We start from the raw sequence: 25,680 nt of genomic DNA, 5'->3' as shown, positions 1-25,680 counted from the left end.
AACATTTATATCCCGTCATTTTTCCTCTTGCAACAAGGAATGCAAGACAGTTTACATGGTCATTCTCTTTTGCATTTTATCCACATAAAAAGCTCGTGTTAGGCTAAGAATCTGCGATTGGCCTAAAGACACCCAGTGAACTTCATAGTGGAGTAGAAATTAGAGGTGGATTCCCGAGTCCCCTTCCAGTATTTTAACCACTATATCACATTAGTTGTGTAATAAAGCATAGGGAGCATGTCTGTGTTGAAGAGGTTTACCAAAAAGATGATTTAGGACCAAGAACCAGGATTTTAGTATCTTCCCCTGCTCATCTCCTTTTCCCTGTTTTCGGTTAGGTTACCTAATCCTGATACCTGTGCTTTTTCTCATTCTGCCCCATCATATGCAAATTGTTAATCCCATATCATTAATATTTTATTATTTATTGTATGGCGTATTTACATCACACTTCAATAAAAACACAACAGGCATAAAAACATGACATACAAAATACAAGGTCCAAACATTATAAACATATCTAAAATACAGATATATATTTTTTGCTTCAAGACAGGAATACAAAAGGTCTTTTGCAGGACCTTATGACAAAGAAGCTTGGCCTGCTATCAAGATTTGTCAATTAAATATAGAAGGAATAAGCAGGTCAAAATACCAAGTTTTATAAAGGATTTTAACAGATAATGATATTGATTTAAGACTGTTTCTACATACATTTTCCTAACCTAGTGTTGGCCTTTGCCCAGTATGTCATCAAGTGCTTTTCAGTGGCAGCAGTATATTACACATGTCTTAATAGGAGATGTGGCCTGTGATCATGTGAAAGATAGTGGTGCTTCTCTTGGGATGTCTTACCAGGTGTCTGCTCCAGAAACTTAGCTATCAGTTCACCCCAAAGGGCTTATATTATGCTCCAGCTGAGTGATATATAATTAATGTAGTTGCTAACGGCAACTAAAGGTGTTTTTGAAACCTGGCTTCTGTATGATTTTGACTGTTTCTGCCTTAGAACAATTGTGAAATTTCTTGTTATTTGGGTTTGTGGTCCACATCCTGACACTGCAAGCTGTCTTAAGAAGTTGAAGGACTTAAGGTAAAAATTATCATGTCTGTGTCTTCATATCAGGTTCGCTACAAGGAAGAGTTTGAAAAAAATAAAGGGAAGGGCTTCAGTGTGGTTGCTGACACTCCTGAATTACAGCGAATCAAGAAGACTCAGGATCAGATCAGCAACGTAAGTTGCCTTGCATATTGCCCTTTCAGTCTATGTTAAGATAATTAATTTTGTTTTGTAAACTTCAGAGCTACTACCCAGGCACAGCTTGGCTTTAAAAGTCTCCTCTATAAATGCTTAAATTCTTTAATGAGAGGTTTTATAGATTGGGTAGTATTGCAGAAATTTCTTCCTTTTGTAAGGCAATCTTAGCCATGTTTGTTTCATACTGCAAATGAAGCAATACATTTGTAGTGTTTTCTAAAGTTCCAAATATTGAACTTTAGTTCTTATGTTTTAAAACTGGTCTTTTTCTCTATTTCTATTTGAAAATATAAAAATATACAAGCAGAGCTTTGTAACATAGGGATAAAGTATTATTTTTATCATGTTGCCTAAGAAAATGTTTCCCATTTCAGTTTACTTTATAGAAAAGAAATTGTCTTGACAAATTTAGATTGGGTCTGTTCCTTAAACACAGTAAGAGGAAATCACTTAAAGTCACAGTTCACAACTTGTCATCTTATGTTGAATTTTCTAAGGCAAAATAAAATGCTGAAACCTGTGACCACCTTTTAAATTGATGTTTTCTTTCCTACAAAGAACTAGGAAGTCAGTTTAAGCAAGAAATATGGTCTTAATTGCAAAGCGTCTACCCTGGATGAAGGTTTTGGATTACATAATGTTTTCCTTCACCTTGATTGCAGCCTTGATACATGTAAGCCTGTGAACTCAGAGGTTTATGAATATCCAGTGCAAAGTGGAAGGAGTGATGGAGACAGTTCAGTTAAACAGCTGTTTCTGAGAAAGATCTCCAGCTCTGAGGTCAGAGCTCTGTTTTCAACTTCAGGTTCTGAGCTATCCAGTGGACCTCTAGATGTATAGTAAACAACCTTCCAGGAAATATAAACTACTTTGTTTTAGGCTGTACTTTGAATCACAGCATTTGCTCTTCTGTTATATTGTGTGATTGGGGTTATGAGAGCCAGTGATTTATCCCTAGCAACAAACGGGTTCATTTTTCTGAGTTGGGTACTGTTCCTCATAATGTCTCCTAAAAACACTACTTGCTTTTGTCTGTTATTCAGGGGGAAATCGCCATGTGTTGTTGGTTTTGGCCATGAAGTTAGAAGCTTTTTTTAATAAAAGAAGTGAATTTTATTTGTTGCATAATCAATTATCCATCATTTATACTCTCTTACTCCAAGATTTATTTATTTATACTTTCATTTATATGCCACCTACTACCATAGTCTCAAGGCGACTGATAGGAATAATATGCAAAATTTAATATTCTTGAAAAAGTAAAATCTTTCATAGTTTCAACTAAACATTTTTGTTTGTGGAAAAACAGTGTTTGGTACTGAATTTATGTATCTGGAGGATTTAGACCTCAGGGAGCCAGGAATCCCAGTTCTAACAGTTCTGGCTTAACCCTGGTGTAGGTCAAATAATCAGAAAATTATAGCCACATGCACACATACTTCTCCCTCCCACTTTTAAGAAAATAGTGTTGTTGTAGTCCCATTGACCTCTGTTTCATCTCCTGCTATACTCAGAAGGCTTCATCTGAGAGAAATGAATGAGATGCTAGATTCTCCCAGGCAGATCTGTGTTGAAAAGACATGGGTTCAGCCTTCCCTACCTGTTCTTTTTAGAAGTTGCGATGGAATTGGGGAGACCAGCCTGACATTGGCTTGTAGGGAACCAATGGGAATAAAAGAGGAAGTTGATTTCCTCCTTCACAATTTCTTCATGTAGGAAAACACCAAATATAGAGGCTATTCACAAGACAACATAGTTCACCAAGGGTTCTGAGGCTACAGGTTGTGCAAGGTGTATGGGGTCACTGTTTTGAATATGTAGATGCCCTCGGGTTGTTGTGTCATGCAGACATGTGAGCACCAGTTATGCAAGGATCAAACCCAGGTATAACCTTAAAACAAACAATGCATTACGTGAGGGTTGTTTAACCCTTGCATGACTCATGCTCACTTGAGTCACATGACAGTTTAGTTACATATGCAAGCTGGCACCCATAGAGTCCACAGCTCATTGTGAGTTAAATAAGCTGCAGCATGTTGTCCAAACCAGGTTAGTCTTGTGCTCATTCCCTCCTAAATGGTATGCATTTCCTATCATAACAGTTTTGTGGTAGAATATGGTGGCTTACTTAGAGGATGTAAGTCTCATGCATTGGGTCTAAACTGATACTCCCATCCATTTCACCACACTACCCCTGGATCATTTGTTTTGTAACTGTCACATTAGCACTTCAGCTACACAAAGTACTTCCAATTAAGAGAAAACTACTTCAGGTTCTTAAACAGAGCCGGTGTGGTATAGTGGTTAAGAGTGCAGGACTGAGACTCAGGCAATCTGGGTTTTAGTTCGCACTCAGCCATAGAACCAATTGGGTGACTTTGAGCCAGTCAGACTCTCAGCCCATCCTACCTCACATGATGGTTGTTGTGGAGACAAGATTGGGGGGGGGGGGGGGAGGAGAATTATGAACCTGCTTTGAGTTCATTGTAAGGAAAAAGTGGTAAATAATCTAATAAATATATAAAGAACCAGTGGAAAATCAATACTTGCATGGCAAGGCATAAGGGATTATTTTAGAGCTACTTATCATGGTTATTCATGCTTCCTATTCTTCATTCAAGTGGGAAAGGCTGAAAAGAGCATATCACTTGCCGAGGACCATCATGTAATCCTTTTGAGATGAAATTTGAACCTGTAATCCCCCAGTGATACTTTGTATGCATTTTTCCCAATTTGGTTCCATTCAGATGTAATGATAGTGCTTTGGCAAATGCCATTTTGAATATGCAACCTCAAGTTGAAGGTTGCTTTGTGACTCTGAAACCCAGATATTAATTGCATGCTAAAGAACCAACAGCTAACCTAAGAACTAATTGTAACTTAACTGTGGGTTGTTTCACTCATGATTAGTATCAAATATTTGCATTTGGACACCGCAGAACCAAGTCATGGACTTGGTGTGTATTGACCCTACTCTAAATGGATGAGTATTGATTCTTCCTTACAAGGAATGTATGGATGGGAAAAGTACTGTATTTTGGAGGGAAAAAGTACCGTATTTTTCGCTCTATAAGACGCACCTGACCGTAAGAAGCACCTAGTTTTTAGAGGAGGGATCCATGGAAAGCTTCCTGATAATCACAGGCACATTCCCCATCACTTGCCCATGGGCTTCATTAAAAGACGGGTTGCCATTTGAAAACACACACCGACCTGTGATTAACGGCTCTTACCTGCGCCGGAGGAGGGGGGGGGCGGAGCAGGGCACGCCGAGTGCGTGCTGGCCAGGTGTGGTGCAGCCGGGCTGGCAGCGTGCCGGCGGTGGTCTTCCAGGTGGCACGGCGGTGGCAGGTCTTCCCGGGCAGTGGGGGTGAGCAGTCCGTCTCTCCATGCGGCCGGTGGGTTAAAGCCCGCGGCTCCTCCTCCTCCACACTGCTTTCCTTGAGCGGCACAGCTCTCACCTGCGCCGGGGGGGGGGGGGGGGGGAGCAGCGCACGCGGGGCGCATGCTGGCCAGGTGGTTCCATGTGGTGCAGGCGGGCCGGCAGCATCTCGGGCGTCGGGCACACACACATTCGCTCTATAAGACGCACAGACATTTCCCCTTTTGAGGGGGGAAAAGTGCGTCTTATAGAGCGAAAAATATGGTATATGTGCACAAGTGGCAGAAGCGTAAGTTTAATATAAGCTAGGAGGAGAAGGGAGAACCATGTGAAATACCCAGGTCTTCCATGGTTAAAATCAGTGTTTGATGATGTCTCAGTATCCTCTTTGTATCACCCTAGCTGAAGAACAGGTGACTTCAAGCCTTTTGATTAATCTGCCCTCAGTAATTTGCTTTGACTCTCTGGTGTGAACTGGCACTCTGGGAGTTAATTCTGGGGGAGCCCTGCAGGATAAATTTAATCCCACAGGAATTCCCTTCCCAGGCCCTTTGCACTGTGCTCTCTATTGCCAGACACACTTTGAGCTTTTAAATCTGGTAATTGCCTTTTTGTTTTGCTTTTTTCATTGTCAATTACAGATGCAGTCCAGTACCCCCCTAGCTGCAGATCTCCCAGGGCCACAATTGGATGTGTGCCTTGGGAAAGTTTTTGTTGCTTTTCGCAAAACCCAGTTTAGACCAATCACCTTGGGAAAATTTGTGATGCAACTGAGCCACACTTGGAGCATCTGTCTTCTACATCTACAATGATGTAGATTCCAGATTTATATCTATGTATTCTCTGAGGGATAAATTTCTGGAAAGGATTTTTCTCCTAATTTGTCACATAAGATTTTTTAAATGGTGGAGTTAAGGCACTGCTAAATGAAATTAATAATTAGTTGGGCTATGTGTGCAGCAAATATAATCTGCTTAAGCATTTGAGCAGTCTTTGTTTGGTACTTCTGAAGCCACATAGTGTGATGGGATTGTCTGAGAAAATTAGTGGAGTTTGCAATGGTCAAGGAATCAACCTTTGTCCATAGCTACAGCTTACTTCATTTCAGTTATTTACCTTGGAGAATTTCTTAGAGCAGAATTTGAATTTTCTGTCACTTTATAATCTTTATAGACTTTATAGTCCTTAGGTGTATCAATTCACAAGTCACTGTGAGATGTGGTCACCCTCCCTGTTTCACTGGTGGAGAGGAGAAGGAAATGAGGAGAAAGCTTGTCCAAGCATGATGGATTGAGAGTTTGAACCCCAACTGACACACAGGATGTGCTCTCCATTGAACCCAAGAGCATCAAGCACAGCATGTGCCTTTTCCACATTTTGTCCCACCTTGTCATATCAGTGGTTGTGGAGAAGCAGCTTATACCTGGGGCTGTTAAGCAGAGTTGTGAGCACAGCTTCCTGTATCTTTTCTGACAGCATGTGGGGAATTGACAGCCAATCTCTGTCATGACTAAGCACAACTGGAGAGAGAAGATAGCTTTTATTGTCTGTGCAGTGTTCTTTCCGTTTTCTAAAGGTTAATGGTTGTGAGCATGCTTCCATACACATTCTAGAATTTGATTTCCAATACATTAAGCACCTTCATTAGATCACTAGAACATTCTAGTTCTCATCCTTAACAGATTGGAGGGAGGGTCTGGCAAGAGCTTTTTAGTCACCAAGGCAAGTTCCTCCTTTCCATTCATTTCCCTGCCACCTCTATTGTCCATAGTCCAACTACCCAGTCCCCAAGCCCATTTCCCCCGTCTTTTGCCAGGCTTCATTCTTAGCTCGATGTCAGCGCAATCTGAGGAAACTGGCAGAAACTCCTCCCCTTTATAACACAGGAATTCCTGTGGGATGGGTCAGGGGTTCCCACCAAAATGCTCTTAGCTAGCCAAGCTTCCTAACAAGAGGGTCTATGTAGGCACATAGCCCATATGTGTCATGCACAAAGAACAACAATAGCTTATTGTAAGGTTTCTGTGCTTCAGCATGGCTTGTTTCACAGTCTGAAACCAGTTCCCATGTGGTTTCTATGTTTCTGCCATAGAGTTTGGCAGGAAGATCTGCTGTGACTGCAGCAGGTGCTCTTGCGTGCATTTTTGCTGGCCTGGTCTATCTGTGAAACTGCTGCCTTGGAACTTGCTATGGTCTGATCGTCTGCTTTATGACACTTTCTCTGTCCATGCACTGCTTTCCTGTAAGCAGTGGGGCACCACCCAAGCTGTCTCCAGCAACAGTACTTGGTGCTCTGGTTTGGTTGCTTCACTTCACAGGAGCAGTGCTTGGAATGGCAGAGTGTTTGTGTCACTCAGTGAACCAGTGATCTCATGTGAAGGCTGCCTTACACACGAGGTGCTATGGGCCATGCACTGGCATCACCATCAGAGACACACCCTAAAAAAGCCCATGTCTCCCACTCTGTTTCCCACACTCCCCCCAAGCTCTATCTTGTCCCTGACATTACTGAGGACTCTCAACAAGCCCCACTGCCCCCCCCACCCCCAGCTGTGGGACAGACACTGTCCTGAAAATCTGCCAGAAATCTTGCCTGGGAAAGTGCCCAGACAGGCACCCTCAGGAAAGTATGCCTTGCAGGGTACACATCTCCTGTCTCTGGCACAGGTGCTTGCACGGATGTGCTCATGTGCTTGGCTGCAGGGGGGAGGCAGCCCCTGGCATCATGTGCAGGTCCTCCATAGAGTAGACATGGATTCATGTGCAGCAAGGGGGAGAGGTGGATGTGCTTTGACTTCTCTGTCATCGTCATGCTGCAGTGCATCTCTGTTCGTCTGTGAGTCCTGTTCGTCTCTGTTCGTCTGTGAGTCCTGAGCTACCAACTTGCACTCTGTGTGGTAGTAATTCTGAGGGGTTCCGGTCCCAGAGTGCCACAAAGCTCACTTGTTTGGTCTGAGCACTGGATATGTCTAAGACAGTACCAGAAACCCAGCTGGCTTCTCATAATACATCCCAATAGAGGCACTCATGCAGGATCTCCCTGGCCCGCTCTCCTTCCTCTGGGCTTAACTCCTGAGTTGTTAACAGTTGTAGTCACTCTCTATATAGAGAACCCCATCCCAAAGGGGGGGCTGAGGGGAGCAAGTGGGGGGAGGAATGGTGCTGGTTCCATGCTTTCAGGTAGCAGATACTAATATCTTTAGAAGCTTGATCAAATAACCTGTAGTGTGATAATTTGACATTCCTGATGGTAGAGGTTGTTTAACATCCGGTGAACAATACAAAATGTGGACAGAAAAGTTTGTATTCTGTCTAGTGACTAAGAATGGGGAGCTCAGGTATCTGAAGGGGGAGAATCTGGCTGGCATTGAGCTGAGCTGTGCCAAGCAATTGTTCTGGTTTTGTCCTCCTCTGCCAAGAGGAGAAGGGGAAATTGACAATCTACAGTACTGACTCTCCATTGCCACCTTCTGGTTCACATACAGTAATTTGTTAGATGGGGAAATGGGAAATTTCTTACAAGATGGGCTATGTCGTTGTCGCCATGGTTGTTACATTGCATTTATATCCCACCTTTTCTTCCTTTTGCAAGGCACCCAAGGTGGCTGACCTAGTCTTCTGTTCCATTTTATCCTCACAACAACCCTGTGTGGTAGGTTAGGCTGAGAGGGAATGACTGACCCAAAGTCAACCAGTGAGTTTCATGACTGACAGTGGCCAGAACTCAGATCTCTCAAAGAAAACCAGTATTTGTACTATAAGACAAGGAGCCTCAGCTTTGGGGCTTCTCTGCAATTTCACAAACAGTTTCCAGTGGCTCCTGGCCTACCAGTGACAACCACTGAGTCTCATCTGGAGCAGTGGAGAGAATTGTGCAGGCAGTAGTGGTAGAGGTGCCTCATGGAATGATTCTGTGGATGGGTCAGGGAGACTCTCCTACTGATTATAACCTGTTAACAAGCTGAAGGGCTTTCTGCTTGGATCAGAACTGTGTATGCTTGTACTTGGAGCTTCTCTAATACTGCCCCCCTTCCTTTATAGATAAAGTACCATGAAGAGTTTGAGAAGAGCAGAATGGGCACACCTGGAGGGGAAGGTGGGGAACTGGAACGTCGCAACTCTCAGGAGGGTGCCAACTACAGGAGGGCAGCGGAGCCACAGCCACCATCACACCAGCAACCTCATCATGTCCAGCCAAGTACTCCTGGTAATGAGCTGTGATAGGAGGGGAAAGAGGAGGAAGTATCTGCAGTTTAGACTGCTTAACCACATTCATACCAGGGGTTATCTTACGGAATAAAGAAACCACCATTGTCACCACCCCCAAAGAAATCTTGGAGGTTTTGCTCTCGTTCATTTTATGTCTCTAAGGTGGTGCTGGTGTGAAGCCCTGTTAGAATAGTCATGAGCAGGGAAATTCCACCTTGGCTAAGAACATGAGAGGGGGAGCCTGCATTGAAAGTAGAGCAAAAGTAGATTGACCTGGAAGGCATATGGTTAGAGAGGGGGGAGAATAGCCTAGGTTATGCTGGATACCACATCTGTTCATCCACTGGTCATCTCAATAATCTACTATACATCTGTGAGTTGCAGCACTAGCCACATGTGGACAGAGAAAGCGATAGAAGGCTCAGATTAAATGAGGGCTAAGAGATGGAAATAAAGGAATTGGTGGGTGCACCGCAGGTTCACTACCCCAATTTAAAATGTTACTGCAATATACTGTGTTAAAATAATTACCTTGCATGTTGCTAGAAAACAACTCCTGATTTTGATCACTTTTTGCTTCCTAGGGCAAAAAGCATGCTTTCTGGAAATTGACAGTTACTCTGGATCATATGTAAACTCATAATGGAGTTCCATGTTCCAAAGGGTGGGGGTGAGCTTGTTGCAGTATTCATTGTTTTTGTACAGGGAAGTGCTAAGCTGTAATCATTTTTAGACAAGGGGCAGGAAGTTCTTAAGTGAAGAGGAATCCAAACAGCTCATCCTTCATCCACCACAGCTGGAAAACCCCTATCCTGTTGAGTATTCAGTAAGGCTGGAGTCAGCTTCTCCCATTTCTTTATCCCAGGATTCTTGTTTTTCCATTTCTTCCCCTCCTTCAAAGAAGGAGTGCTCGTGACTCCGTTACAGGGCTTTTGTTTGAGCAAGTAACCTGTGCAGGAACTGCTGGCCAGTAAGTGAAGGTGTTCAGTGCTTAGGCATGCTTCTATTTACCCAGGTACTTTTATCATCTGAGGTAAATGTGAACTGAAAGTAAATAGTGAACTTGATGGTTGGTAGTAGATATTCAAAGAACTGGAAGGCAGAAGGAAGGGATTGACTATGTGTGCAAGGGGTATCTGCTCAAGTTCTGCCTTCCCTCTGAGTCACTCTACTATCACTGCTACAGAGCATATTATGTGTTTAATTTGTCTACTACCAGTCAGGAAAAAAGGCTTTTTCTCAATAAAAGTCTTGTCCCTATTGCAGTCTCTGACAAAAGCCCTCAAAATCTCCAGTTGAAATAGATCGTACCAGCCTGCATGATTTTGCATGCTACAGGTCCAGAAGTCTTCTGTATGTTTTAATTTTTTAAAAGTGATTGCATAGAATGGCAGAAACCTAGCTGATGAATGGAAGGGAGGAAAGAGAGACTCCTGGGCTCCAACAAGTTTTGTAGCCTGTTAGTAGGTTGTGAACTTTTTCCTCCTGTGACTTTTGCGTATTGCACACAGTTTCTGCAGGAATTCAGCATTTTCTCCCAAGGTTCTGGGACAAGCTCTGCCATTGCAATCAGATCAGTGAAAGAATTAACAGCAATGTTTGTGTCTCCCCCAGTTTATCACCACCAGCCACCACAACAGCCAGCTTCTCAGTCCTACTACAAGGAACCAGCAGCGCCTGTTTCAATACAGCGCAATGCCCCATCTGGAGGAGGGGTAAGTCTGGCCTAGGAAGGCAGCTGGGCAGCTAGCCATAATGAAATAGCTATTAGGGGAGAGGGAGGGGGGAATGGGACTGAAATGTTAATGACATTTTGTCTGTTGATATGAATACTGTTAGTTCCTTCTGCCAGTGTGTAGAAAGTTCAGATTTTCACTCTGAAATTAACAATTCATAATCACACATATGAACTCTGCACCTGCACAGAGCCTCCATTGGGAACCTTCTACTGCTGACTATTTTGGCAGGAACCCCTCTCCTCCCTCCTAAAGCATCTACTGTGGGTTTCCACCTGTTCCCTCAGCTCTTCATTCATCACCACTGTGGTAGCCTCAAAGAAGATGGCAGGTCACTGTTTTCTGAACCTTTTATTCTTCTGCTCATCGTATTTCCCCCCTCCTTTTCTTCAGTTTTTCTCTTCATATATTTCCTAAAACTTCTTCTAATTTTTCCATTGTGTGATCTATTCTGTATCTAACCCTGGGGTGAAGGTATTTCTGAGTAAATCCTAAACAGCAACCTATGCAGGCATGTTGTAAAGTGCACGTATTAAGAAAAAAAATCCAATTGGGCCAATTTTCATAAATAGTTCAAAGTGGAGAAAGTGCTTTGCAGCTCTTTTGTATGAGGGAACCCCCTGCCTCCATCACAACACTGGTATTTGAACATTGATCTCAGGCCACCATTGGGCTGGTTTGCGTGACACAACAGTCACCATAGGTTATTTAATGAACAGCGAGGCTGCAGGGTGTGCAGCTGCCACTTTGCGCATCATACCTCTTAGGCATTATTGTGTGCTGTACACTCAGCAAGCATAGGTTATGCAAGGATTTAACAATCCTCACAAAACCCTAAAACAAACCATGGGTTTTGTCAGGGTTGTTTAACCTTTGCATAGCCCATGGTTGGCAGGTTCACAGAACACAATCACCCCAAGTGTTAGATGTGCAAAGCTGCACTGGCGGACACTGCAGTTCTTTACGGATTAAATAATCCATGATGAGCCACATGGTGTAGTGTGAACCAGGTTTCTGTCAGCCACAGAATCCTTGCCCATGTTAGTGTGCTGTAGTTGGAAAGGATGTTGTAGTTGGAATGATGTAGTTGGAAAGGACAATTCCTTGCTCGTATCTTTGGGTAGGTTCATTTGGTCAGATGCCATTCACTCCCTTTGGTAAATTCGCAGGACATAGGATAACATAAATCTAGGATATGAAAACATGCCTGTGGAGTGGGTACCTCTTGGCCTCCTCTTCTGTTTTATGTAGCTACTGTGTTGTAATTAATGGTTATGCTGTGCTGTTTTTGTGTTTTAAAAAACTAATTTTATACATACTATAGCTAACAAATACTCACATAGGGTACAATTAACAGAATGATTTTGTCTTAAGGTAGATGATTCTGATTTTAGTAGTGAGATTTATAAAACTCAAATTGCAGATTGAATGCATGTTACAGATTTGTGATTGCCAAACACTGAATCTCAACCAGGATGTTCTGTCCAAAGATTTTTTAAATAGCATTTGGAAAACAGAGCTGGCAGGAAAAGTCCTCCAAGATTTCACTGTGTTGCAACTTGGTCATAGTCCTTTTTCTTGATTCCTAATCCCACAGAGGCTGCCTTTCTTGAAGCCTCCAAATTGCGATGGCTGAAGAAAATTTGACTAGCATCAGTAGAGTAAATTTAACTCACCTACACAGCTTTGTACTTAACATCCCCAAGTGCTAAAGCATCCTTAATTCTTTCTTCTCCTTGTTCCCTGTCAGAAACGGTTCCGTGCAGTCTATGACTACAATGCAGCCGATGAGGATGAGGTCTCCTTCCAAGATGGCGACACTATCATCAATGTGCAACAGATTGATGATGGCTGGATGTATGGCACTGTTGAGCGGACCGGCGACACCGGCATGCTTCCCGCCAACTATGTGGAGGCAATATGAGCTCCACTCCGGTGCCACCCTGAAAGCAAACGGGGGGAGGGCTCTCATGTGCTTCTTGTTCCATTATCCCTTCTCTGCTGTCTCTCATCACACATCAGTTATTTCATTATGAACCTCTGACATGGCCATCTTTTACCCTTCTGCCAACATAGCCTTATTTTTAAAGGCATTTGAACTCGGGGCAGGTGTTCTTTTTCTTTTTTAAAAATCTATCATGTGAGACTTTCTTAAAGACCAGCTGTCATTCTATCCTTCCCCTCAGCTTTCATGGAATGTGACACTGCCTTTCTCCTCCCCAGGGCTCTGCCATTTTTGGGACTGGTGAGGATCCTGAATACAGTGAGCCCAGCTTAACCAAATAGCTACATGGAGCCAGGAAATAGTATAGGGAGGCACAGGGGAAGGGAATCATTGCCATGCTTGCTTTTGAGGAGTATGGAACTTTGAGTAAATTGAGAGTCTCTCTGATCCATTTCCATTGAAAAAATTATCTGAGGCCTCTGTTTGCATGTTTACCTTTGCTCATTTATATTTTATTAAGCCTTTCTTTCTATATAAACTTTAAATATCAGTTTGAAAGAAATCAAATAATTTGTTAAGCAGGAGAGCCTTTGTGGAATTGAATGAACCAACATATCTGAAATGTCTACATGGGAATGGAATGCCAAAGTAGTTGCTGGTACAGGTACAGAAGGAGGGGCTTAGGAGGAAAGAAAATTCTAGCTAGAGTGCTCAATATCTTGGCTCAGTAAGAGTGAGCATCTACTTAGGCTTGATGTGGGGCTTGAAAAGATCATGTACCCCATATTCCTGGGGATAAGCAGCTGGACCACAACTGCTGCCCAAGATTTTGCAGCTAAGGAGTACTAGTTTTCATCACTCAATTTTGGTGCTACCTCCTGGCTTGAGCATGTGAGAGGAACAGCATATTTGAAACACTCCTGGACTTTCCTGCTGCTTTCTCCACCACCCCAAAAATAACTTCAGAAAGAACTTCTGAACCAGCCTATGCAAGACTCTCCCAGCTAATGCCTGCAAATAGCCACTTCTCCAAGATTTCCTGGTGTTAGTGTTGTCCGCCCCCCCACCCACATCTTTGTTTTTGTTAGCACTTAATGTGCTCAGTAACCTTAAGTATAACAGCCTTGGTATGTAGAATCACATTTATTGTGGAGGTGCTATATGTGGGACCAATTGCTATTTTTCATATTGGGAGCATTCATAGGGCTCCTTGTGTAGGCTTTTACTTCTGGATCCAAGTCCCTGTCAGTCAAAAGGCAGACTAGTCAACAGCTTCATCTCCCTGTCTTGTACCTTTTGAGCCAAGCAATGTTTACAATCGTTTGTCCTCTTCACTGCCCCTCAACCAGCTTGGTAGTTGGGTGAAGGGGTTTAGGGGAATGAATTCCTTGCACTAGAAATATACCTCTTCCCCCTTTCTCTGGTATCAAGCTGGCAGTTGCTGGCTTGGTATAGTATCATGGACCAAAAGCAAATTTTGTGGATTATTTTGCTGTCAAAATAGGGACCTACTATATAACTGGAAATTTATGGAGCTGGAATTGTGTAATGGAAGAACAAAGGCAGGGCAGATTCCTCCTTAGCAGGAGTGAGATTCTTAAGTTGCCATTCATTCATTTACTGCATGTCGATTGCCCCTTCTCTTGCTACTCTTAAAGATCCCCAGTGACACCTCAAAGTTGCATCTGTGCTGGCAAAGAAAGGCAAGTCCTTTTGGAGAAACAAACAACCCCCCTGCAGTGCAGCAACCCAAACCATTAGAAATGGCTCGGAAAGCTGGTGTCTTTTACTCATTTAGAAGTGATGTGATTGTAAATCTCTGCAAACAGAAATGATATCTGGGAAGTATCTAGTGTCTTTAAATATAATGTGAGAAGTTGCATTGAGCCTAGTGCTCTCTAATCAAGGCAAATAAAATGGTTGTTAGGCCTTTAGAGGTAGACTTTTTAAACTTTCTGCTTTTAAAAAAAAATGCCCTTCAAAAGCACATTTATGTACAGGTACTTGGGTCTGCTGAATTCCTTCCAGTTATTTGTTACTTCTTCAGTACCTGGATTACATAAGGACCAAGTTGAAAAACTCATTATTGATGCCAGCATTGTTTGCATGTATGTATTCTTGATCTCCCCTTTCCCCCTTCTGTGCAGTTTATTGGGGGCTAGTTTTCTCCCCACATTATTTCCACATTTCTGTGTAATTTTGTGGTGCAGAAAAAAGAACAAACATACATAATATTAATAAGCACCCACTTAGTCTCTTTACAAGAGGTGCAAAATAGGCTTACGTTAAGCAAGAGTTAAGGAGAGCTTTCTCCCTCAATGTTTAGATCCCTCAAGTTGAAAGCAAAGGGATACTTCATTTTGTCACTCCTTTAGTAAGTCTTGCATTTTTGTACCTGGTTGAGTGTAGTATGCTAGTGTCTTCTGGCTTAATCTTGCAGGAGATTTAGGCATCCCATGTGGGGTCCCTGCCTCAACCTAAATTGTGAAGTTCTTGCGCATCCCACAAATCAGTGTGGCACTATTTGGTCAGAAATAGTGACCAAATCATCTACTAAGGTAGTAGAAGCACAAACATTTTAGAATATTTTTCATAAAGTTGTAGTCAATGCTTTTCCCTTAGACACTTGCACTAGTAAAAGAGGTGTTAAAGGGAGAAGTGTTTAAGGCTTCTCCTTGCCATATCTTTACCCCAGAAAGATCAGTTTGTTGAAATAGAAATGTCAATGGTGGCAGCTTTTTCTTTACAAGGACAATTTTAGAGGGAGTTATGTGTCTAGGGACCACCTGACCTTGGATAAACTTTCAGCTGGTGCCAACAAGAGTGACTGACAGGTGAGATGTCACATTCTTCTTGGTGCTAAGACAGTAGCACAAGCTTAGTAATGGCTGTTTTTCTAACTGGTGAGAATGAGGTAAAATCATGTACAGACAATCCTTGAGAAGACAGCTTTGTGTAAGGGAGATACAAAATAGCATAATGTGAATAAATATTTTTAGAGGACCAAATAAAATACCCATTTTTTAAAATCTCTCCTAGCTTTTTCACCCCTGCCCTGGGAGAAACAGTTTCTCACTGCTTGATTTTTTTTCCTGCCTTCTTTGACTTATGCACTTTTGCCTTTGATTTTTTTCCAATAGCTGAAAAGCACCTAAACCTGTATTTAAATAAATAAAATGTAAAAAAAGAAAAACAGCTAAATTGCATCTGTGTAGCCATTTTATTCATGTCAAGTCTTCTATACATCTTAGCTTTTCAAGCTAGATTTCAGTGTCTGATATTAGAATGATTTTTGTGGGTTTGGAATATATTTTGGGTTTTCATTTGTTGTCTTTGTGTATTTCTTCTTTATGGGCTTGCATGCCCTCTCCAAAAGTCATTTGGCCTTTTTCAATGGCACCATAGATTCAGATGTAACACTCAGTCTCTTCTGGTTTACACCAGTTTGAAAATAAAAGTATAATTTTTACCTACTTGACTGAATTACATTTTCATTAATAGCTTTATTTTCCTTCTGCGATAGAAGTGAAAGTATAAACTTGAAACACTGTAATCTCATATTGGATGCCACAATATCTTCTTAATAAGGATTTATGTTACCCAAGATACACAGCTAATGCTTCTCTCTCATGCTTTACCAATAACTAATAGCGACTTCTTGTTGGAAAGGGGTAATATGGATGAACTTTGAGATGGAAAGTTCTTAAATAAATATTTACAGACGTTAATGCAGTGTCAATATGAATGGATCCCCCATGCCCTTTTGACAAATAAAAGACTATTATTCCAACAGAACAAATGGCCACCTTCCATAACACAGTGGATTGAGGACTTGATCAGACTTTTTTGAATGGGTGGTCTTTAGGCATAATTTAGCCATGAATTAAATACATGACTATCTGGACTGTTTTTGTTTATGTCTATGCACAATTACCCTTGGAATAGTAGTATGTTTTGCTACCATATATACTGATGTATAAGACAACCCTTGAAACAGGAAATAGGCAAAAATCAGGGAAGCATCTTACATGGCAGGTGAAAATTTTTAATCACACAGAAGGACCCTGTACCTGCAGAGGATAGGTTCTAAGCTTCTCTAGTGAAAAACTGAATATCTTTAGGGTCTCTGGGGACACCATGCTTTTTGTGTAGGCACTAGCCAGGCTCATGTGGTTTGTCTTTCAGTGGACATGAAGACTCTAGAGATACTCGCAGTTTTTTTCCTAGAGATATTTACTGTTTTTTGCTAGAGAATATACTCAAATATACTAGCCTATAAAAGGACCCTCAAAACCAGAAATAGCAAAGCAAAATTTGGGGGGTTTTCTTATATGCCTGACATATGACAAACGCCAGAAAAACAGCCCAAACTATCAACCTTGTTTTACACAAGTCACTATATATTTTATATACTCAAATATAGGGGGTACTAGTACATATTTTATTATGACATTGCACTTCTGTCCCATCCTTTTTCATCTCAAGAACAGAGTGGTTTACATAGCTCCATTTCATCCTTACAACAACCCTGTGAGGTAGGTTGAGTGAAAGTCTATGAGTGACCCAAAGTCACCCAGTACTATTCATGGCTGACTGGGAATAAGACTTGGATCTCCTGGGTCCCCACATGGCACTGAATATACATTCACTGTAATAGATTGACTCAAATTACATGTAAGAAACATGTAAAGCTGCAGTGATTAAGAGCACGGGAACAGGACTCAAAAGATCTGATTTCTAATCCCCATTTTTGATACGTGGGGGTGAGAAACAAAGGTTTCAAAAAGAGACCAGTTTAAGCTTCAAATCATACCAGATTTTTTCATATGGTCAAGGTGACCTTAACACAAACTGCGGAGCACTTATGCACTAATTTTTACTGTTCCTTCACTCAGTTTCAACCAAATCTCACAATATCCAAGTCTGAATAAATAGAGTTCTTTGAAAGTGGTCTTCTTTTACCACAGATGGCATAACATAGAGCTAAGAAGGTTGTTCTATAGCAAGATGTGACCATAAGAAGCGCCGTGCTGGTTCAGACCACAGACCTATCTATTTCAGCATGACAGTGGGCAGCCAAGTGCCCACAAGAAGATAGGACCACATTGGTACCGTTCTGTTTGTGTTTTGCAGCAACAGGTACGAGACCATTCAGAAGTATGCAACTAGGTGACACATAGCTGCCATGATTTATTATTATTATTATTATTATTATTATTATTATTATTATTATTATTATAACATTTCTATGCCGCCCCTTGCCGAAACCTCGGGGCGGCTTACAACACGATAAAATACATTGAAAATAACTCTTGTCCACCATTAATTTGTCTAAACCTCTTTTAACACTGTCCAAGTCGGTGGCTATCACTATATTTGGGCACAGATAAAAAAAAATAAGGGGTATGAACTTTGTAATATATAAACCATGAGCCAAAAGATTGCAGAATGATGGAACAGAAGTGAGCAACTTTTTGGTCAAATCATTTGGAGAGGCACAACTCCCCTCAGCTGTAGGCCACACAGCCAATGGTAAGAAATTATGGAAGTTGCAAAACATCTAAAGGGCCACGAATTGCCCATTTCTGATCCTACACATGCTGTTTATCAATATACTGTTATCCCTTATTTTTTATTTATTTATTAAATATTTATTTAATAAAAATATTTATTAAAACATTTCTATGCCGCCCCTTGCCGATGTTTAATAGCATATAAAGGAAACTAAATGAAACCAGAAGCCATCTTTTCCACAACCATAAGTAATATGGATGTTTGAAGAAATGCACAATGGATTTGAATGAGTTCGTAATTCTATAAATCTGATGTGTGAATATCAGAGAGGACTGACTTTTCTCAGTCACATGGAGTTGCAGGGCTGGGGTTTTTTTTAACTTTCTGACAGGATTTGCATAAAGTTGCACTTGGGCTATTGCACACTTAGACAAATGGAACAAATTATTGTGCATCCCTAAATATCTGATTGTATCAATGAGCAGATGAGGAAACAAAAGACTCCTGTCAATCCAAGAAACACAGACAAAATGGATTTAACACAATGGAGGACAGGAGAGCCTGGAGGAATGACCCCTGCCCCCATCATTGCGTTGTGATGGGTCGAGTATGACTGCAACTAAACCAAAAAAAAAACCCACCCCCAAAAAACAACCATGTACAGCGGTGCCACTGAACTCCACCAATCAATCTATAAGCAAACCACTAGCCACCACAAGTGCCACAAAGGCACTTGATGAAAGCAAGGGTCAGTCTGCCCTGACAAGATCACTATGCCTGAGCTGTATCTGGGGAATATTGCCAAGAACTTCTTTCGCCAGGGTGTTGTGCCCTATGCCATCCAACATCCTGTCTCTTTGTAGCAATCTTTGGTGCACTTCAAGGGGTTAAAATGAGCAGGGCATCTATCAAATTCAAGAAGTTATTTATATATGCATGCAATCACTTGATTTCAATTGGTCTTAATTATGCTTAATTTCCTCTGGATTGTAGCAGATCTTTCTGTCACATTCTGGGTCTTCAGAAATTTGCATCAAACAGGCAGTAGTGAATTCCTGCTCTCAGCTACAAATCGGAAGTAGGAACCTTAACTGTCTGACATCTCATTTCCTTCTGCTCCCCACATCTCTCTTTTCGGCTGTCTTCCATGAAGAAAAGAGCAGTTCTGTTTCATCTGGAATCATCTTTCTGTCCTATTAAGATTCTGCTGTGTGTGCATGCACCACTGCATTGCCTTGCCTGTAAATCCCTCCCTCTTTCCCTCCCTCCCTGCACCATCTGTCTGTGCATCTCTCTCTCTCTCTCCCTTAGCCTCTGATTGCAGGGACCATAACCACTGTTCACATTTCTCTCTTCATCACCATGTTGGACATCTTTATTCTCATGTTTTTTGCCATCATAGGCTTGGTTGTTTTATCCTACATCATCTACATGCTGTAAAATCTCCAGCTACAGCACCAAAAGCAGCCTGTGGAAGAAAGCCAAGCAGGAGGCACATTTTGCCCATTTAATGCAGTTATCCCAGCAATGTTGCAGGTGGGAATTCTGATTTCTCTGACTAGCATCGCTGGTATTTAAACCCCTAAACTGTGTTTTTCAATCTTTGGTGGGAGGCAGCTGGGGGTTGATTGTATAGCAGCAGATACAGGGGTTCTATTTTTCTAGCTCTCTCCTAGAAAAGAAAAGCATCTTCCAATCTTTATGAAGCTGCAATACTCTGTATTTTGCTGAAAAGAATGCATGTTTAAAAATAATGTGTAGTCTAGCGTTTATTCATTTTCCATTTGAGAATCATATTCTTTCTTTTCCGGTGTCTTGTGTTCAGAATAATGTTAGTTTTGTGATGATGCAAATATATATGTGTTATCTTCTGCAGCTTTTATTCTGGCTTTAAAAATTAAATAACAGATTAATGCATTGCTTTAAAACATAGTCTGGTGCTTGATGTCCTCTGATAAAACTTGCCATGTGTATTTATATTCATATATCCTCCACACACACTTTTACCTTAAAATCTGGATTTTCTGCAGATAGGAGACCCCACCCTCAATCAGATCCAGCGTCACCAAGGACTGGCAGAGCTATTCCAGAGCATTCTGGAGAAAGGTTAACCCTTCACATAACTAACTGGCAAAGAATGATTCAGCAAGGACACCTGAAGATGTATCTCAACATTTCAAAAGACTTGAACTGGAAATGCACTGGGAGAACAAATGACAAAAAATGAGATGGACAAAAGCAGACTGCAAGATCAAATGGAATGCTTCTAATTGGAGAGAGAAAGTGATTGCCTCTGCTGTTCTGGTGTTCCCCCTTTCCCCCAAAAGATCTTTCAACTAGGTTGGTCTATATGTTTAGATAGGTGGCTTTTGAATGGAGAAAATAGAATTGTCTGTAACTTTAAGTTCTGTATAGGAAACTAGAAACATACAAAATATTGGTAATGCCCAAACAGAAGGGAAGGGGAAACATTGATAAGCCAGCCACATTCCACTTAAAGTTTGCCACACAGAATTCCAACAAGAATGTGTGTGAGCAGAAATAGGCTTTTACACATAGATGAGCTTGTTGAGGTGTGGTGATACATCTGGGAAATCAGTAGCGCATCCAAAATCCCATGCCTGTCCCGGTGTAGAAGGCAACAGCCTGAACACTGTGTATCTGAGGGTGCAGCTTGGTATTGCTGTTCTGTGGGTCAGGAGATTTATTTTTGCTCTTATTTTTTAAAAGATAAAGCTTTTCAAGTAATATTTTTATACATGGTTGTTTTACTGCCCAGTAAGTTGCCTGCAAAATAGCTAGAAGTGATTTGGGTAGGTGGGGATCATATGAATGCTAGGAGTATGCTTTCCCAAACTGTAGAGTGCTCATATTTTTTCCCTACATACAAGGAAGTGACTGTGGCTTAGAGTTGTGGGCAGGTGGTTTTCTTTGGATGAAAATGCTTTGGGACAGCAATTGCTCACAACTTAAATTGCTGACACTGATAAGAATCTGACCTGGAGCAGAGACCTGTTCTGTTTTAAAATGACCGTAATTGGTAGCTTCTGTTCATGTCTCTAAGAGTGCAGTCCTGTAGTTCCTGGGAAGGTGTCCTAGAGCCTAGAGCAACTTAGTTTCTTCAGTATATTTTAAAAATGAACAGTGCCCTAAAGCAGAGATTAGAAAAATAACCAGTATTTTGGCCTACAGCTCTCATCAGCTCAAACCAGCATAGTCAATGGAGGAAAATGTGGGTTGTATGCCAAACATCGGAAGGACCACAAATTGCCCACCCCTGTCCTAAAGGATGCTAAAGAAAGGGTCAGCTTTGGGCTTTTAAAAAAAGTTGATGAAAAGTTCCTTTTTAATTTTTCCAAAAAAACTAAATAAAATTACCCTAAGAGTGGCTTTTTAAAAAAATATCCCATCTTCCTTCAGAGAAGCTGAAGGCAACATACATAAACTTTTGTACTATGTTATCTTAAGAACAACCCCATGAGGTAAGTTAAACTGAGAGAAAGTGACTGGCCCAAGATCAGTGACTGGCCCAATGCCTGACTGGAATTTTACGCTTCGTCTTCTTAGTCCTAGTCTAATAGTCAGCATACCATACAGTGGCTTTCATATTCCCATCGGAATTAGGTAGCTGCTCTTCCAAGTACTGGGACATTTTCAACCTTTAAATTGCTAGGATAATAATGGACAGGGAGGATGTCTGTGTATGACAGCTGCTGGGCTATGTGAGTGGGAAGGTGCTGTTGTGCTCACGTTCTGCTTGTCCATTTCCCACAGACAGGTGGTTGGCCATTGTGTGAACAGAATGCTATACGGGCCCGTGGCCTGACCCAGCCTGGTCCTCCCAGTGAAGGTGGAGAATAGGAACGGCAAGAGGAATTTTCCAGTGATGGAATAGGGCTCGGGTTGCAGTGCCTGCATGGTATCAGATAGGCATGGGGATTATTTCACATTCTTGTTGTTAATAACAACAGAGATCAGACTTGGCTGTTTTGCAGGCTGAAGCAGAGGGACTGAATAGTTGTCACGTGCCTTAGGTCACCAGTAGGACTGAGCCCACCATGAGGCCCACGATCTTGTTGTCTCAGATGATCTATTGAGAAGGGTGGTGAAACAAGCGCACCTCCTGTCGTGGCCTGTCTGAACTCTGCCACCATGTGGCCGCCACACCCGAATGGTGGTCTGCCACTTGCCGCCACTCCAGCCACCAATGCCAGCAGTCCCCAGGGCCAGGTTGGCATGCTGCTGTGGGGCCCACGGCTGGCTGGGTGCTCCCTCAGCTGATGGCATTTCTGAAGGTTCACTTTCTCTTTTGCTTGAAGTGCAAAACTGCAACTTAAAAGCAGGGGAGCAGAAACAGCTGTCTGCCAGTGGCATCACCGGACCAGGCCCAACTAAGGCATCCTTGAGCTGAACTTCCCGCCGCTCCCGTAGTCTTAGACTTGGTGATGTCTCATGCAATGTTGACAAAACCTTGTGATATTTGGAGCAGCTTCTCTGTAGTGCCACAGTATCTGCTGACAGTGTGGCAGGACACAGCAGGTGGTAGCACTTTGTCTCAAGCAGGGACAACAAACACCAAGAAACAGAAATAGTAATAAAAAGCATACTGACTTGGTGCCTGACTGACTGACTTTCTGCTATGAGCTTTTGTTTCTGCCAATTCACTTAATTAGAAGTCTGCTAAGTTACTAGGTAGAATGGTATCCCAAAATTATAACTTTTCAAAGTGATGTTGCTCATCTCTTTATATGGATGGTATGTTGCAGGTGAAATCTGCAAAATAGATGGGATTTTTGCCTTTCAGTTTACCCTGAGAAGTGTATAGGTGAGTTCTTCCTTGAAATTCAGGCCAAACAGATTTTTTTAGTCCCATTTCCAAGGCAGTTTTGTGTGCAGTCTTATTTATACTTAGACCAGGGGTTCCCAGCTGGAGGACAAATGCTGGGAGTTGTAAGGCTATTTTTTGTTCAAACACACATACAACTCCACCTTAGTTTAGCCATTGTAGATTGCTGGTGTGCTGGAGCAAGCATTCCACACACCCCACCTTTTGGGAAAGTCATTGCGGTGCACCTACCAACCCAGGCATGGCTAAATAAAGCCAATAGAGGGTGGAGCCAAACCCAGAAGTATGTATACTCCTCTCTCGGTTATGTCCCCCATTGCTTAGTTGTTTTCTGATCAACAGAAAAAGGAAGGTTTAACTTCCCCTTCCCCCAGTATCCCCATCCCTACTACTCAACAGATTGACATGAAGCATCTGCAAAGTGTGGGGGATTCTGTGAGAGTGGAAAGGAGGCTGCTCCTGTGCAATCCCTTCGCTCAATATCCTGGTTAACAAGATACTGCATTCTCCTCTTTTATTTATTTCAAATTTATTTTCCCTACAGCACAATTCCCAACTATCAATTTGACAATGCAGGAAGTAGATCACAGCAAAAAGTTTAAACCTTCCCTCCCTGCAATCTGTCCTGGCCCTACTCTGCTGAGAGGCAGAAAAGCAGACAGCCACCATCAGGAAGGGGTGATCATAGGCAGGTGGAGAACTTGGCGGCTGGGCCCACTCTAGTTCAACAGTCAAAGATTTACTACCTGTGAGTTAGAATATTACACTAGGATAAATAAGACCCCCCCCCCCCGTTCACTTCCTTACTCATCCATGAACATCACTGGGCATGGTTGGGTTAGTCGTGATCTCTCAGCCTAATTTATTGTACAGATCTGTTGCGAAGATGAAACGGGATGGCAGGGATAGGGGGAGTTGTGAATGCTGCCTAGAAGTAACGTGGGATATAAATGTAATGAATTGGTGTTCGTGAAATAATATTTCTCCACTGCATCATATTGTTTTAATCTAGTCATTCCTCATTTCTGTAATCTGAGAACCAGTAATTTCACCCCCATAACATAGCCAAGGGGAAATCTAATTAGCAGTCAATCCATCTTCTAGTGTTAAGAAATCAGTTGACCAAAAAATACGAACTATGCCTTTTGTGTTCTGAATATAAATTTTACATGATGAAGTGTTAATCTGTGACTTGCATACAGGTTGATCCAATAAAAGTCTCCTCAGTCCATGATTCTGACTGTAAACATTTAATTGTAATGCCCTTATAGAAATCTATGGTGAGACCATATTTGAAGCACTATGTACAGTTTCAGTTAAAAGATATTTTAAGAGCAACTAAAGGTCCAAGAAAGGGAAACCAAAACGATAATTTGAAAAAGTGGACCATATTCCACAAAAGCTTGTGCCATAATAAATGTACTGAGCTTTAAGGTGCTACTACATTCTTCACAGTTTTTGCTGCAATGGGTCAAGATCACCAGCACTCCACCAACTCACAATCCAGTTAAACTAATGATAGCAGATTCAGGAAAAATAAAAAGAAGTATTTCACAGAGCACAAGTAAACTGTGGAAAAATAAAAGCAAATACTGCACACAAGTAAACTTGCTGCCTGCAGATATGATGACGATCACTATACAAGGTGACTTTAAAAGGGGATTAGACAACTTCATGGCAGCTAAGACCATCTATGGATACTAGTCAGGATGGCTACATGCTACCTCCAAGATCAGAAGCTGCAGGCCTCTGAATACTAGTTGCAGGAGAACAGTGGAGGGGCAGTATTGCCCGCATTCCTAGCCTACAAACTTCTCAGAAGTAACACAGTGGCCACTGTGGAAAACAAGATGCTGGCCTGCATAGGCCTTTAGGCTGGCCTCACAGGGAGATATAGGTAGATATGATTTGCATGATACATCTGTTTCCCACACACATACACACTGCCTCTTCAAACATGTTCCTTCCCTTGAACGCTGGTATTGTGTTTGCACAGGTATGAATTTGGAACAGAATTGATGCTAGTTGATCAGTTTTAACCCTGTTTCATAATTTAGCTCAGCCACAACATTGATAAATATAAAGCAATTTAACATACACAAATGAAAAATGCCTTTGTCTCATTTCTAGGCAAAGCAGTGATGTTAGCTCTGAGTTAAGAAATGACGGTGATTATGTCAACACAGGCTTCTCAAAGAAATAATTCTATTAAATGAAATGAAATCAATGGCAGTTAAGGGCACAATGCTATGCATGTTTAGACAGTAAAAAACTACAGTGTGCGGTATAACTAGCTGAAGTAATGCTGAGAGTTGTAGGACTCCCAACATTTTTCTGCCTAAACATGAATAGGATTGCACCCTAAATGAGTCATTAGTTTTTCTAGCCTTCATCCCTCATTTTGGAATCACTTTAGTACCCCAGGCACAAATTCTGTACCGTAATTTAACACATGAATAGTCCAACCAACTCATTATTTTACCAACATTATCACAAATTGCTTGGTTTAAATTCTCCTCATATTTTGTCTTTCTACCTTTAATTTAAAAATGCTTGTGGTGACAAAGGCACCCCAGAAGCTCCATAAGAATAGCTGGATGGAGTGACTTTGTGACCTCAAACACAGTCCCTGAAAAAAAGTACAAAGCAAGATTCAATTCTGATAATCTTAGTCATCTTAAAATTAAGATTCTGAGTTACGGTTCCAGCAAAAAGGATGAAAACCCATTGAGGGAAAACTGTACCATTTTTAAAAAATTTAATAGGCAAAATCATTGTTATGCTAAGAAA

The 25,680-nt window shown here is 41.7% G+C and overlaps 1 protein-coding gene across 2 annotated transcripts in view; it reads left to right on the top strand.

The window, feature by feature from the left end:
* LASP1 (LIM and SH3 protein 1) overlaps positions 1–16,003 on the top strand; it is a 62,343-nt gene extending 46,340 nt beyond the window's left edge. Inside the window, exons 4-7 of one of the 2 annotated variants that reach the window (XM_044444494.1) lie at positions 1,127–1,234; positions 8,682–8,847; positions 10,464–10,564; positions 12,336–16,003. In XM_044444494.1, the coding sequence (XP_044300429.1) occupies positions 1,127–1,234; positions 8,682–8,847; positions 10,464–10,564; positions 12,336–12,509 (549 nt within the window). In that variant the 3' untranslated portion in view covers positions 12,510–16,003. The other variant, XM_044444495.1, reaches the window with a different exon arrangement.
* Positions 16,004–25,680: the final 9,677 nt, after the last annotated feature.

Source organism: Varanus komodoensis, unplaced genomic scaffold (assembly GCF_004798865.1).
Source record: "Varanus komodoensis strain SLA01 unplaced genomic scaffold, ASM479886v1 scaffold45, whole genome shotgun sequence".
Lineage (NCBI taxonomy): Eukaryota > Metazoa > Chordata > Lepidosauria > Squamata > Varanidae > Varanus > Varanus komodoensis.
This window is presented reverse-complemented; position numbering and strand designations above follow the sequence as displayed.